Source organism: Condylura cristata, unplaced genomic scaffold, assembly GCF_000260355.1.
Source record: "Condylura cristata isolate star-nosed mole 26May11 unplaced genomic scaffold, ConCri1.0 scaffold00045, whole genome shotgun sequence".
In the NCBI taxonomy this organism is placed as follows: Eukaryota; Metazoa; Chordata; class Mammalia; order Eulipotyphla; family Talpidae; genus Condylura; species Condylura cristata.
In genome coordinates, this window is record NW_004567146.1 from 1,139,021 (window position 1) to 1,153,189 (window position 14,169).

The following is a 14,169-nucleotide window of genomic DNA, read 5'->3' on the forward strand; positions in this document are numbered from 1 at the left end:
CTCCTCCAGGGCAAGCGGGAATCGAACTCATGCGGAAGCGGCTTTAGATTCTCAGTGCTGTGCTTTAACCCGCTGTGCCACCAGGGAGGGCCCTGCTAGCATTATTTTAAACATTATCTCTCACAGTGCCTGAAGTTCTTGCTTAAAACCAGTCATTTGAACTGCACTTGCCTTTTGATTATGCAGAGGACAGATAAGGCAGCTCCTGTGATGTGAGTTTGAGGGGTATGTGTAGGATCCTGGGATTTTGATATTTAATTTGATTCCTTTGGCTTTTTTTGTCAAGTAATTTTGTAGAAATTGTATTTTCTTGTATTTCTGTTGGTCTCCTCTGGGTTTCGAAAAGGATGGAAAACTGTTGCCTTGGAAGAGGAATTAAATATTAAATGGGGTGGGTGGTCATTTTTTTCCCCTGCTAACTTCATCTCTCTTTCCAGGCCTCTACTATGTGGACAGTGAAGGAAACCGGATCTCAGGAGTTACCTTCTCTGTAGGTTCTGGCTCTGTGTATGCCTATGGAGTCATGGATCGGGGCTACTCCTATGACCTGGAAGTGGAAGAGGCCTATGACTTGGCTCGTCGAGCCATCTATCAAGCCACATACAGGGATGCCTATTCAGGAGGTTCAGTCAACCTCTACCATGTCCGAGAGGATGGCTGGATCCGAGTCTCCAGTGACAATGTCGCTGATCTGCATGACAAGTACAGTGAATCTACTCCCTGAAGGAGGGGGGGATGTGGCCACTTGGATTTCTTGGGGTGACTGTTGTTGATAATATGGTTACAGCACACCATCCCGTAGTGAGGGGGTTCCTACTTATATTGATAATTTTTTTTTAAGCTCTGGTGCATTGACCAGATGCAATGTTACTAGTTAATGAGCTGCTGCAGGGGCATATTTGTTCTACTTTCTTGGATGTTAACATTACACTACTCCATCTCAGCCTGTGTTGTGTCTTTTGTCCACACTGTCCCTCCTCCAACCACTTCACAGTCAAATAAGCCAGGACAGTGGGAGGGAAGTGACTGTAATTACAGGAAACAGTGGTGTGAAGACATTGTCTAGTGAATACATTAATGTCCCCACTCTCGAAGCTAATAACAAAGGAGAAGGAGACAGAGGCAGAGAGGAGGGAGAGATTTCCCAATTCTGTTTGCAAAGAGATGAAAAGTTGATGAGGTGGAAAGATGCATAGGGCTGTACCAGCAGAGCTGTGGAGGGAAAAACGTTCACCCTGTGGTGCGGGTGGGGGACGCTGATGCTCAGTGCAGAACAGTAAGGTGAAGAGGGTAAATCTTGAATCTAAACCAGTTTGGGAGGGGCAGACTTGGACCTTGGGAAGGGGAAGGACAAAAATAGGTGAGTGCGGAAGCAGCAGTGACCTTGATCGTGGTGGTCCTCATCCTCGGTCCTGCAGTGTGTGTGTGTGTGTCTGGGGGACACAGGGGTATGATGGGGGTTTACAGCCCGGGCAGGAAGCAGCACAAAATTGCCACTGGAATGTGTGGGTGGGAAGAGGCCCTGCTGAGAACAGAGGGATGGCTGATTTATCACACCCGGCACTGAGGAGGTTGGTTCCCAAGCTATGGAAGCAGCAGATGGCAAGGCCTTCTGTTAAAAGGAGACGGGATGCATAAAGGAAGTAGATGGAAGAAACCCTTTAAAAAATGGGCTAGGAGGGCACTGAAAACGCTGCTTTGTATTAAGTTAGCAAGAGGGATGAAAGTAGCAGTGAGGGTGACCACCCAGGGTCATATTTTGAGACTGAGGCATTGGGTGGAGGGGTTCATAGAAACGGGGGTGAGGCTTCTTTGCCCTCTACTGCAGCTCCCTTCCCTTTCTGCACCTTCCCTTCCCCCTCAGCCTCCTGCAGTATTGATTGATGACACTGTCGGCCAGGAACTGATCAAGGCTTGTTAATTGCATTTGTCAAATGCAGGGAAATTGGGAATTAGTGAGATTGGAGAAGGGAGTTTAGAAAACAAATGACTCTCCCGCCTAAGGAGATTCATCTCGCTGGAAAGTGCCTCCGGAGTCCCTGGAGTCAGGGAGCTGCTGGCCCGGAGCTTGATCTCCTTGAAGTGGGCAGAGGCCACGCTACATAGTCTCCAGCAGAGCCAAGAGGCACAGGGACAGTCACCCTCCTCTCAGAACACTGATTTGAAGAACAATTCAAAAGTTTGAACCTTTTAAGAAAAATGAACTCTTAGCAAAAATCCCCATATTTGAAAGAAAGCAAGTTAAAAGTTGAGGGGTCTGCTCTCCTGTCGCACCCCCTGCTCCCCCTCAGCCATATATTTCAGTCTATCTGTCTGTTCTGCTCCCCATTGTCTCACCCCCCGCACCTCTGGCCTACACCCCAGTTCTTATATGCATAAATAATAAATCTTCTAAAAATACAACGAAGTGAGGGGTCCAGAGCCTCAACCACTGAGTTTCCCATACAACCCCTCCCCTACCCCACACACATACTCTCCTGCACTTCTTGGAGCCCCAAGGAACACAATTTGAAAGCAGCTGCCCTGGGAAATAACCTTGAGGGTAGAAAGAAAGGTGAAGACTGGGACTACTTTGCATGACCCCAGAGAGCAGAAGACTCCCTAACCTCTTCATTTGTGAAAGAAAAAGTCTGGAGGGAAGAGATGGTCTTGAAGCAATGCTCCCTCCCCCTGTTCCCTCACGCCTGGCTTGGCAGTAGTCAGGCTGTTTAACATGAACGTGTTCCCTGCACGGCCGAGTCCAGTTCAGGTGAGAAAATGCGTGACCTACAGTCCCAGGTTCTCTTCTAGCAGGTCTCGTTGTCTCTGCACCTCCTGGTTCTTGCATAACATTCACTCGATGGAAGATCAATTGGTGGTGTTTTCTGGGAGAGCAGTGGTAGGGGGAACTGCATGGTCTAGGCCCACGTGCCATCGCCCTGTGCAGTCGCTTCTCGCTGCTGGGGACTGGTCGGGAGTTGGCTTTGCAGTCAGGTTGTATGTCTGGCTCGTGTGGGATGATGGATGCTGCATAGCACTGAGAGATGCTGTTGAGTGGAGTGTACCAGTTCAGGGACTCCCATCAGATTCATTTCCCAGTGCAGTCTTCTTGACAAAGGATGATGGAAAAGAAATTGCCTTAAATAGCTGGAAGATTAATTTCTCTCGGCAGTTCCCAGGCGTCCAGAGGACAGGGCTCTTTAAGTGATGTCTGACAATTTCTCCTCTTCCCACAGATAGCTCAGTAACACCAAAAGCTGACTCCTCAGGATAGGTGATGGAACTGATCTTATTAAACAGGGAGCAAACACTCCTAGAGGCCGCTGCTTTCTCTTGGAGCAGGGAGTGCTGTGGCTTGGACGCCCACGTGCCTTCCAGCATCCGCACGTGGGCACGGACGAACTCTTGTGGCCAGTAGAGTGTTCGTGAAGGAAGGTGAAAAGCTGGAGAAGGACGATGTGGGGGAAGGAAAAAGGGCGCTATTAAAGCAAATCAGGGACTGAAGCATAACAGTTACTGAGTGTTCGTTCTCTCTTTAGGCAGAACCAGAAGGTTGATGTCTCTTGATATCCTCCTCAGCCAGCAAATGAGAAAACTGTCAGAGCCATTTGGGGAGTAGGAGGTTATAACCTTTGAGGGGAAATAAAACAACTGATTTATTCTGGTCCATGGGTTCTCTGTGGTCTGTTAAGGAAGAAAAGCCAGGGTGGGATGAAAAGGGAGTGAGGTAAAAGTCAGAGGAGGGAAATTCCGAGGCTGCACTTCCCTGGGCTCAGGAGGAAGGAGGGTGACTGGGTCAATGGAGGATTTACAGGAACATATCTAATTTGGTAGTAGAGTTAGTTGTTTTTTTTTTTTTTCCCCTGCCGTTTCTGTTTTGCTAGAAGAGTCCCTCCTGCCAGGGCTAGAGCAGATTAGATACCTCCTGAAAATGACCAGCAGCTGTGACCTCAAGGCATGATTAAGTGCTTTATGTCTTAAAATATATGCATATTGCAACCAAGCACCTCTGCTGTTTTTTGTTTCTTGTTTGTTTTCAAAATTCTATTTTCCCTTCAGGAAGCCAGAATCATATTGAGAAAGGATTAATTATAGTGGGCAAGAGGAGAGCACCAACGTGGCAATCAGAAGTGCCCTGATCAGCAGCTGCTCCTCTCCCGCCTGACCAACCCTCCCCCCCCCATCAGCTGACTGTCCACAGCCCTCTGTGCTCCCGGCCTGGCCTCTCAGCCAAGTTCATGCTTCCAGGGGCTATGCCCCACTGAAGCATTTCAATAAACACCATTTCTAAACTGCCCCGCTCGCTGTAGTTAGTGGGTCAGGCAGAAGAAATTCTACCCACGTCAGCTTCTTAGGTTTGTTTAACCCAATTCATTTCTCCCTGAAGCTTTTGCCTGAGTTAGGTGCCATGCCAGCCTGACTGAGTACTTAACCCTTCACGATCCAGATTTACCAGCATCAGCCATAACTCTCTGACCTGCCTTAACTGAAAGGAAACAAGACCACGGAGGGTTCCCCCTAGGGGCCCCCACCATCCTCCTGAGCTGCCCCTCTCTTCTTGCTTTTTCTCTCTGTTCTCACCTTATAAAAATTCCCTTTACTTTCCACCGCAGAATTTAAATAAAACCAATCAATCAATAAACCAAGTGCTGCTTATGGACTTGAATGTAACAAGAAAAGGTTATCACTAGCTGCAGGGTACCCAAAAGATTGGTGTTACAGAGGGAGGCACGGGTGGGATGAAAGTGAACTAGAAAGAATAGGAGACAAGTGAGAGAAACAAATTCAAGTCCTGGACAGCAAACGTGAGACCGAGCAGAGTGCAGAGGGAGACGTGGCTGTGGCTGAGAAGATGGATGGAGACATTGGTGGGCAGAGCTGGGCTGGGGGTGGGGACCAGGCAGTGACAAAGGAGACTGAGAAGGACGGTGATAGAGAGAAACAGGGAGGAAGGAAGCAGCTAGAAGCTAATGTACAATGAAACATGTCCCCCTGGAGACAGATAATTTCGCCAGTCATACATAATGAACACGTGCCTCTGTGTGTTGTTCCTGGACTGTCACAGTCACTTAACGTTCTGCAGGCTTCTCTCCATGCCTATGGTGCGTGTGCAAGTCTAGAGAGGCTTGAGCTCTCTCAAATCATTTCCTCAACCCAGCCAGGCCAGAGACAAAAGTGGAAACCTCTTTCATAAGGGGAGCTGGATAAGTGTGGATCACAAATTCAGTACCTTTTACTTTTTTTTTTTTTGTAAAGATTTACTTATTTATGCATATAAAAACTGAGTACAGGCCAGAGGGGTGGGAGGTGAGCAGATTCATCAGAGACAGAGTTGGGGAGCAAAATAGGCAGATAGGTTGAAATACACTGCTAAGGGGAGCAGCGGGTGAGACAAGAGGTCTGCTGTGCCATGTGGGTCAGCTCCCTGGCCGGGGATCAAACTTGTGCCACAGGGGCTGCAGCTGGCTTCATAGTGCTGTGCTTTAACCCACTGTGCCTCCAGAGAGGGCCCCCTTGACATTTTTCATTTGTAGTTTCAGAGAGGTCCTCTCTCCCCTCCCCTCCATACCCCTTGACCACATACCTCGCACCTACCCAGCTCGTCCCCTTTTTCTATTCATGCCCACAAGTCAGGCTGTTCAGATTGGTGTGTGGATGTGGGAGAGGAAAGGAGCCAACTGTACACACATACACCCAGAAGACTGACAAATAGCAGGTGCTTCAGGTAGGAAGGAAATAAGTCAGGACAAGTAGGAGTGTTGTAGACCACAACGGGCCAGAGCCAAGGGGATATTTTTACAGCTACTGCAGCTCTTTCCCTCACCTTCCCTCAGTTCCATCACTATCCCAGGAACTTACATTCTAAACCTCCCTGTGCACAGAAAGTTTCACACTATATGCTAAGCTTTTTCACAGCAGCTCCACTCAAGTGAGGATGTGTGACATACCCTGGTGAGAGGGAGGCCACTGAGCGCCAGAGCGATGTCGGGGGGGAGGGTTCCTCCTCGCTGGTGTCCCTTGGATCTTGATACAGCACTCACAACTTCATTTTTTTTTTATTTACTTATGCATACAGAACTGGGGTACAGGCCAGAGGCTCAGGGGCGGTGAGAGGCTTCACCAGAGACAGAGTGGGGAGCGGAACAGGCAGAAAGGACACTGCTGAGGGGAGCAGCGGGCGGGTCAGGAGAGGTCTGCCACGCCATGTGGGTCAGCTCCCTGGCCGGGCATCGAACTCAGGCTGCAGCTGCCACGGGAAGCTTCTTATTACTGCGCTTTAACTCCCTGGGCCACCAGGGAGCGCCCTCATTTTTAGAAAAGGAAGCAATAGAGCATTTGAAATCAAAACAACAGATGAAGCATCATGCCACATGTCCCAGTACCTCCCACAGAAGAAGGAGGTGCCTGAAAAGGGTCAGCCTTCAGTCACCCTAGGGTTACTGAAAAAGGGTCACCCCGAGGGTGGCCAGGTTGTGCAGGGTCCCCTTCTCACAGCGCCACCGACGTCATGAAGGAGCAATCCCTACTCATCTCACTCAGCACTGTGACTCCCCATTATTGCTGCCTTTCAAGATGCTTTTTGCTGCTCTTAAACACACTGTGCAACGTGCATTACTGTTTTAATGTTTTTTGGAAGTAAAGCTGCATTGTAACATGCAGTTTCAGGTTCGCATCATTAGAAATCAACATCTGTACACTGAATTCACCACTGAAAGGCCAATTCGGTCCTTCATCCTACAATTGACCCCCTTTTCTTTCTTTTTTTTTTTAATTTAAGGTTAGTATTCTTTCTTAAGATTTATTTTTATTTATTATTTTATTTATTTATGCATACAAGAACTGGGGTGCAGGCCAGAGGTGGGGGGAGGAGTTGAGAGAATTCACCAGAGACAGTGGAAGAACAGAACAGGCAGATCTCCCAGGGGAAAAAAAAAGTCTACCTAGGGTCTCCCTGGAGGTCTAGGGGTTAAGTCTCAGTGCTATTACCTCAATGGCCCACCTCTGCTGCCTGATTTGATTCCCAGCCAGGGAATTAACCTACATATGGCACAGCATTTCTCCCTTAGTTGTATATTTCAGTAAATTCACCTATTCTGTTCTCCTCTCTGTCTCTGGTGAAGCCTCTCATCCCCTCCCCCTTACCCCTGTATCTCTGGTATGTACCCTAGTTCTTTTACACAAAAATTAAAAAAAAAACACACACACCAAATTGTTAATAAATAAATAAAATCATTAAAAATATCTCTTTTTAAATACCTACATATTTTCATACCTATTTTTATCATGTTGTCATATCACCTTATATGTATATGCCATCTATTTATTTTTGCCATGTATTTATTAATATTGATTTAACTATTTGAAAATAAGTTAGATCACAACTTTCTACCTCTAAATGTGACTAACTAAGATACTCTCTTATAAAACCATAACATAATCTGGGCCCTCCCTGGTGATGCAACAGGTTAAATAAAGCACAGCACTGTGAAGCTAGCCATAGCTGCTTCAACTTGAGTTCAATCCCCAGCCACAGAGCTCACCCACATGGCACTGCAGACCTCTCCTGACCCGCCCACTGCTCCCCTAAGCAGTGTGCTTCTTCAATCAGCCTGTTCTGCTCCCCACTCTGTCTCTGATGAATCCTCTCACCATCCCTGCACCTCTGGCTGATACCCCAGTTCTGTGTATGCATAAACAAATAAATCTTTTTTAAAAATCATCATTATTACACCAGAAATTTAACACTGAGTACCCCTACCATCTCTATCCAGTCCATGTTCAAATTCCCCTGCTGTCCCAATAATGTGTTACTGCCCCTTGCTCCACCATGAAAGTCTCTTCAAGGCTCACAAATTATATTTAATTGGCATGTCTTTTTATTTCTTTTTATTTATATCAGTCTCCCATATTTGTATGTCTCTTATGACATTTATACTTTGAAGAGCCCAGGCCATCATTTGTCATGTGCAACCTATATTTATCTCAGTGTTGCCTCATGATTAAATTCAGGTTAAACGATTTTAGCCAGAAGAGTACCCTGAGGTGCTATCATATACCTTCTAGTGCTTCACATCAGGAGATACACAATGTCAGCCTGTTACATTATGGTGACGTGAAGTTGTCTGCTAGATTTCCATGGTGAAGGTGTGTTTGATCTTGGCAATTAATTTGTAAACTAATAAATAAGCAAGTATTTGAGATCATGTGAATATCCTGTTCTCCCACAATCTTGTACCCAATGACTTTAGCATCCATCAGGATGCTTCCTCTATCAATTTTTATACTGGTGGCTGCCAAAGAGATTTATTTATGCTTTCAGTACTGGGGGACAGGCCAGAGGTGCAGGGATGGTGAGAGTGTTCACCAGAGACAGAGTGGGGAGCAGATCAGGCAGACTGACAAAGTATGTTGCTGAGGGGGGCAGCTGGCAGGTGAGGAGAGGTCTGCCGCACCATGTGGTCACCTCCCTGGCCAGGATTTGAACTCATGCTGCTGTAGCTGCAGCTAGCTTCATGGTGCTGCACTTTTAACCTGTTGCTCCACTAAAGAGGGCCCAATATTGGCTTTTCATGGTCTGTCATTTCTTCTATAAATATCAGCTGGCATCTCTCTCCTCTTCTTCCTCCTCCTTTTGCTCTGACATACTACTTTCTTCACTTTTCCTTTAGCTCTACTCTGCAGCCTGCTTGTCTTCTTTCTTTTACTTTACATTTTCTTTCACTTTTCCAGAATCTCTTTCATCTCTCCAAATCTCAATTCTCTCAGATTCTTCCTGCTCTAGTATCTATTAGGACATGTTTCCAAAGGCTCTGGGATTTCCTTCTACTACTGCTCAAAAAATGCTCATGGGTGTGGTAATGAATGACTGTCAGAAAGAGCTTCTAGGCCTCAGTCCAGGGAAAGTCAGATTTCACTGTATGGGGAGGCCCTTCTGGGATCTCTGAACAGAAACAGTTTAAAATAAAGAAGTCAGCTTGACTCAAAGCCAAAGAAACAGTTTTCCCTTAATCAACAAGTCATTTGTAAAGTTAACATTTGAAATCTCAAATTTTCAGGTGAAAAAAAAAGCTACATTTTCTCTGAGTTTTCTTGTTACCTAACAGCACAAAATTGTTTCACTCAAACTTTCTAACAAAGATTCCCCTATGCCCATAGGTGGGGGGGAAAGTGAAATGATTTTTCCAACTCTGACCTTTGTAGTAAAAGACTCATAATTAAATATATATCTCAGGAGATATCACATGTTGGGGATTATGAACAGTCTACTGATGATCAGAGTGAAGGCAGCTTGTCTTTCAGGAACTCAGAAGAACAAGAGAGCAAAAGAGGGTAACAGATCAAGACAGAGCAGATTTCTTTCAAAGCAGAGAATAACGGAGAGCTAAAGCAAGTCAAGGGCATAGATTCTGGGGTCAGCAGCCCTGAATTCAAGTCCTGACTCCACCACTTAAAGAGCTCAACAACAACCATGAGGTAAGTCACCCCCCTTTTTTTTTCTGCTATGTATACAACATTTTTTTATTATTTTATAACAGTTTATTTTTACATAATTTTGTACATTTTCCTTTCCATCTGAATTGTAATCCCCACGGGTTTCCCATCACCAAGTCACCCCTGTGCCATCACCATAATCCCATGCACTTGCCTCCCCACCCCCCCGTTTTTGATCCCATTCCCCACTCCACCCCCACAAAATGTCTCTGGTATATGGTTGTTCATTATTTTTGTTATTTTCTCGCCTGGTCCATTATACTCCTGCTATGAGTGAAACCATCCAGTATTTTTCTTTCTCTTTCTGGCTTATCTCACTAAGCATGATCTTTTCCAGCTCCATCTAAGTTGCTGCAAAAGACATGTGTTTCTCTTTTTTGGTTGCTGAGTAATATTCCCTTGTATATATGTACCACATCTTTTTTATCCAGTCATCTACTTTCGGGCATTTGGGCTGCTTCCATGTTTTTCCAATTGTAAATAAAGCTGCAATAAACATGGGTCACCCTCTTTATTTTTCTTACACTGTTGTAGTTCCCAAACTTTTCCCATTACCAAATCACCCATGGACCATATTCCCTTGTGTTCTTCCCTCCACTGTCTTGATCCCCTCCCTTGCTCCATGCCTCAGATCTTTGGTCAACTTGCTAGTTTTGACTTTCCTTTTTAACTTTTTTTTTTTTAAGATTCATTTATTGGCTCTCTCTGGTGGCATAACAGTTTAAAGCACAGCACTATGAAGCTATCCGTAGCCACTGAAGCATGAATTCAATCCTCAGCCAAGGAGCTGACTCACATGACGCAGCAGACCTATTCTGTCTTGCTCACTGCTCCCCTCAGCAGTGTATTTCAGTAGATCTGTCTGTTCTTTTTCTCATTCTATCTCTGATGAATACTCTTAACTCCCCCCACACGCACTCCCCTGGCCTGTATCCCAGTTCTTTTATGGAGAGGTCTGCTGCACATTGTGGGTCACCTCCCTGGCTAAGGATCAAATTCGTGCTACAGTGGCTGCGGATAGCTTCATAGTGATGAGTTATAATCCTTTGTGCCACTGGTAAGGCCCCTTCTTGACCTTTGTTTGGATTCTCTATATTATTCCATATATAAGCGGGACATTCTGATACTTGTCTTTGTCCTTCTGAGTTATATCAGTTAGCATAATCTCTTTGAGCTCCATCAATGTTGTGGCAAATGGGATGTTTGTCCTTTTTGATTTCTGACTAATATTCCATTGTATACGTGTATGGCAACTTTTTCATCCATTTGTCTCTTTGGGGGCATTTGGGCTGTTTCTATATCTTGGTTATTGTAAATAGTGCTGCAGTCAATATAGGAGTGCAGGTTTCCTTTCAAATTAGTGTTTTTGTGTCTTTTAGTCACCTTCTCTTTTTAATTCTAGGTTTTCTAATCAGTAAAAGAGACAGTATTATAGTGCTTATCTTATAGACACATTTAAATGAAATAAAGTGCCTGGCACCAAGTAAAACCTCAATAAATGATGATATTAACAATTGATAGTAATTCTATTTTCCTTGTATCCTAACATTTGAAAATGATCACCTGTACATTTGCAAATATGGGATGTCCTAGTACACACCTGTCAAAAGTTGTTATTTTCCTAGTGACTTCCTGATTGGCTTATAATATAAACTTTTTTTTTTATAATGAAGAACATGTGAAAGGAAACACAGGAAGTCTGCAAATTCCATAATAATAACACTGCCACTTCATTCTTGGGTAAAAGGCAAAGTTGTTGCTGGGCTGTCACTTAGCCAGCGTGCTTCTAGGAAGGATGAAAACAACAGTGGAGAAACAGGTCTTTATGCTGAGAACCAAGAAAGCCCTGGACTTGAGAACCAGCCAGTGTGTGGAGCAGGCCTGCCTGACAGCCAGTGCTGAATCCGCAGGGTGACTAGGCAGCCAGCTCACAGGATCAGTTCTGCCACCTGCTTGCTATGGACTCTTGTAGTAAGCTCTCTCTGATCCTTCTTCTTGTAAAATGGGGGTGCCAATAAGCCCCCTGTTTAACACAAATACAATCAAATGATCTAATTTCATTAATCACATTCAATTTTCCCCAGTTGTCTTGATCATGTCCTTTTTGAAAAAAAATTTTTATAATAGTTTATTTTTACTTATTTTTGTGCATTTTTCCATCTCAGTTGCAATCCTTTTGGGTTTCCCATCACCAAATCACCCATGTGCCATCTGCCTTGGTAATGTCCTGTTAGCTTTTTTTTTTTCCTGACCCAGATCCAAACAAGGAACATAGCTTGCAGTCAGTTGTTATATCTCTTTATTGTCCTTTACTTTTTTTTAAGATTTATTTATTTACTTATGCATTCAGAACTGGGGTGCAGGCCAGAAGTGCAGGGACAATGAGAGGATTCACCAGAACAGGAGATTGATGAAGTACAGTGCTGAGGGGAGCAGCCAGTGGATCAGGAGAGGCCTGCTGTGCCATGTGGATCACCACAGGGCTGGGAATCGAACTCACTGAGGTGGCTGCAGCTAACTTGCAGTGCTGTGTCCTTACCCCTTGCGCCACCAGAGAGAGCCCTGTCCTTTAATTTTTTAGAACAGTTCCTGCCCCCACCCCCGGCTGTTGTGTATGACTTGGTCACATAGGTATTTTGGAAGTGTCCATGTGATTTGTCCTGTGGAGTGTTGCGAGGATGAAATCAGATAATTTTTTAAAAAGTAGTGTTGTTGAGTGAGATAAGCCAGAAAGAAAAAGAAAAATACCGGATGGTTTCGCTCATAGCAGGAGTATAATGGACCAGGAGAGAAAATAACAAGAATAATGAACAGCCATATACCAGAGACATTTTGTGGGGGTGGAGTGGGAAATGGGATCAAAAACAGTGGGGGGAGGGAAATGCGCTGGACTATATAGTAAAGCACATGGGTGATTTGGTGATGGGAAACCCATGGGGATTACAATTGAGATGAAAAAAATGTACAAAATGATGCAAAAATAAATTATTATATTATTTTTTTAAAAAAGTAGTGTTGTTGAAACTATATACCAGAGACATTTTATGGGGGTAGAGGGAGGAACGGGGTCAAAAACAGGGGTGGAGGGATTACAACTGAGATGGAAAAAGGCACAAAATGATGTAAAAAATAAATTATTATATTATAATTATAAATTATTATATATTTTAAAAAATATTATATTATATTTAAAAAAATAAAAAGTAGTGTTGTTGAGCCAGTAGGGCATAGTGGTTAAGAACTTGGACGGTAGAACTACATTTTCTGGGTTCAAATACCGTATCTACCACGTATTAAGTGTATAACATTGGTCAAATTATTATGTCTCTCTTTGCCTTTATCTCCTCTATAAAATGGGGATAACACAGTAATACCTACCTACTACTCTGGAGATTAGCTACGTTAGGTAATGTAAATATAATATTCAGAATAGTCCCTGCACAGTAAGTTCTCATGACATTAGCTATTCTAGAAGTAAACTCTGTGGGACCTCAGTTTCAAAATTTTATCTTTTTTTTTAAAGATGTATTTATTTATACATACAGAACTGGGGTATAGGCTAGAGTTGCGGGGGGAGGGAGGTGAGAAGATTCACCAGAGACAGAGTGGGGAGCCCAACAGGCAGACTGACTGAAATACACTGCTGAGGGGAGCAGTGGGCAGGACGGGAGAAGTCTGCTGTGCCATGTGGGCCACCTCCCTGGCTAGGGATTGAACTCACACTGCAATGGCTTGGGATAGCTTCACAGCGCTGTGCTTTAACCTGTTGTGCCACCAGGGTGGGCCCCCAAAATGTAAGTCTTAACTAGAAAAAATAATTCACTCATTTAATTATAAGTTACATTTTTTTCAGTGTTTACAAAATGTCTGCAATTATACCAGCTGCTGTAGTAAGAATTTAAATAAATAGGAAACAGTTCTTGAATGGAAAAATAAATTTGATATGATATCTCTGATCTCAAACAACTTACTCATGGGAAATGACTAAACTGTGAGACAATCAAAGTAAAATGCAGATAACCTAAGTAAGCATGAATTTCAGACTGACAAGAGGGAGGAGAGAGAAGGAAGTGGTCTGTATTGACTAACTAGAATGGACACACGGTGGCTGGTTACAGAAGAAAAGCATTATTCTAGGAAGACAAGACCACTTGAACAAAAATAACAAGGTATAGGGGTCAGTTGGTTTTTTCCTGCTCCCCCTCCATGAGCATCAATGATCCACACCTGTGTTCTTGCACGGTGCCTGATGGCTGCACCTGGAGCCTGGTGTGGGCTCCATGAGCGGAGCTGAGCCTGAGCAAATAAGGGCGGAGCAGAGGTCAGGAAACCCCTCGGACCCTGGGGCTGAGTGCAGAAGTGGCCCTCCAGGAGACCACGAGGGAGAGGCAGAGAACCCAGAAACAGTGAAGATTTGCAGGGGGCGAGGAAGCCTCCCAGCACCCCTGCCCCCAGGTCTCCCTAATTGCCCTGCACCCGGTTGCCTCACTACACGTGGTGTAGAAAGATCATGAAAAGCCTGAAAAAGCCACGGAGGCCTCCAGGGTTCCTCCTTTACCAGTATGACCAGGTCCAAGGAGAACCTGCTCTGTGCCTGTGGGCACTACACAGGGCGTAAAGGGTAGTGGGGACCAAGAGCGAACAAGGGGATGGTGCCCGATTATGGGTAGTTTAAAATCCAGTCTAAGTAACCAGATC

At 44.7% G+C, this 14,169-nt stretch overlaps 1 protein-coding gene across 1 annotated transcript in view; it reads left to right on the top strand.

Moving 5' to 3' along the window:
• PSMB5 (proteasome (prosome, macropain) subunit, beta type, 5) overlaps positions 1-943 on the top strand; it is a 6,711-nt gene extending 5,768 nt beyond the window's left edge. The window contains exon 3 of the mRNA XM_004694644.2: positions 438-943. Coding sequence (XP_004694701.1) covers positions 438-724 — 287 coding nt within the window. The 3' untranslated portion in view covers positions 725-943. The remainder of the gene's footprint in view (positions 1-437) is intronic.
• Positions 944-14,169: the final 13,226 nt, after the last annotated feature.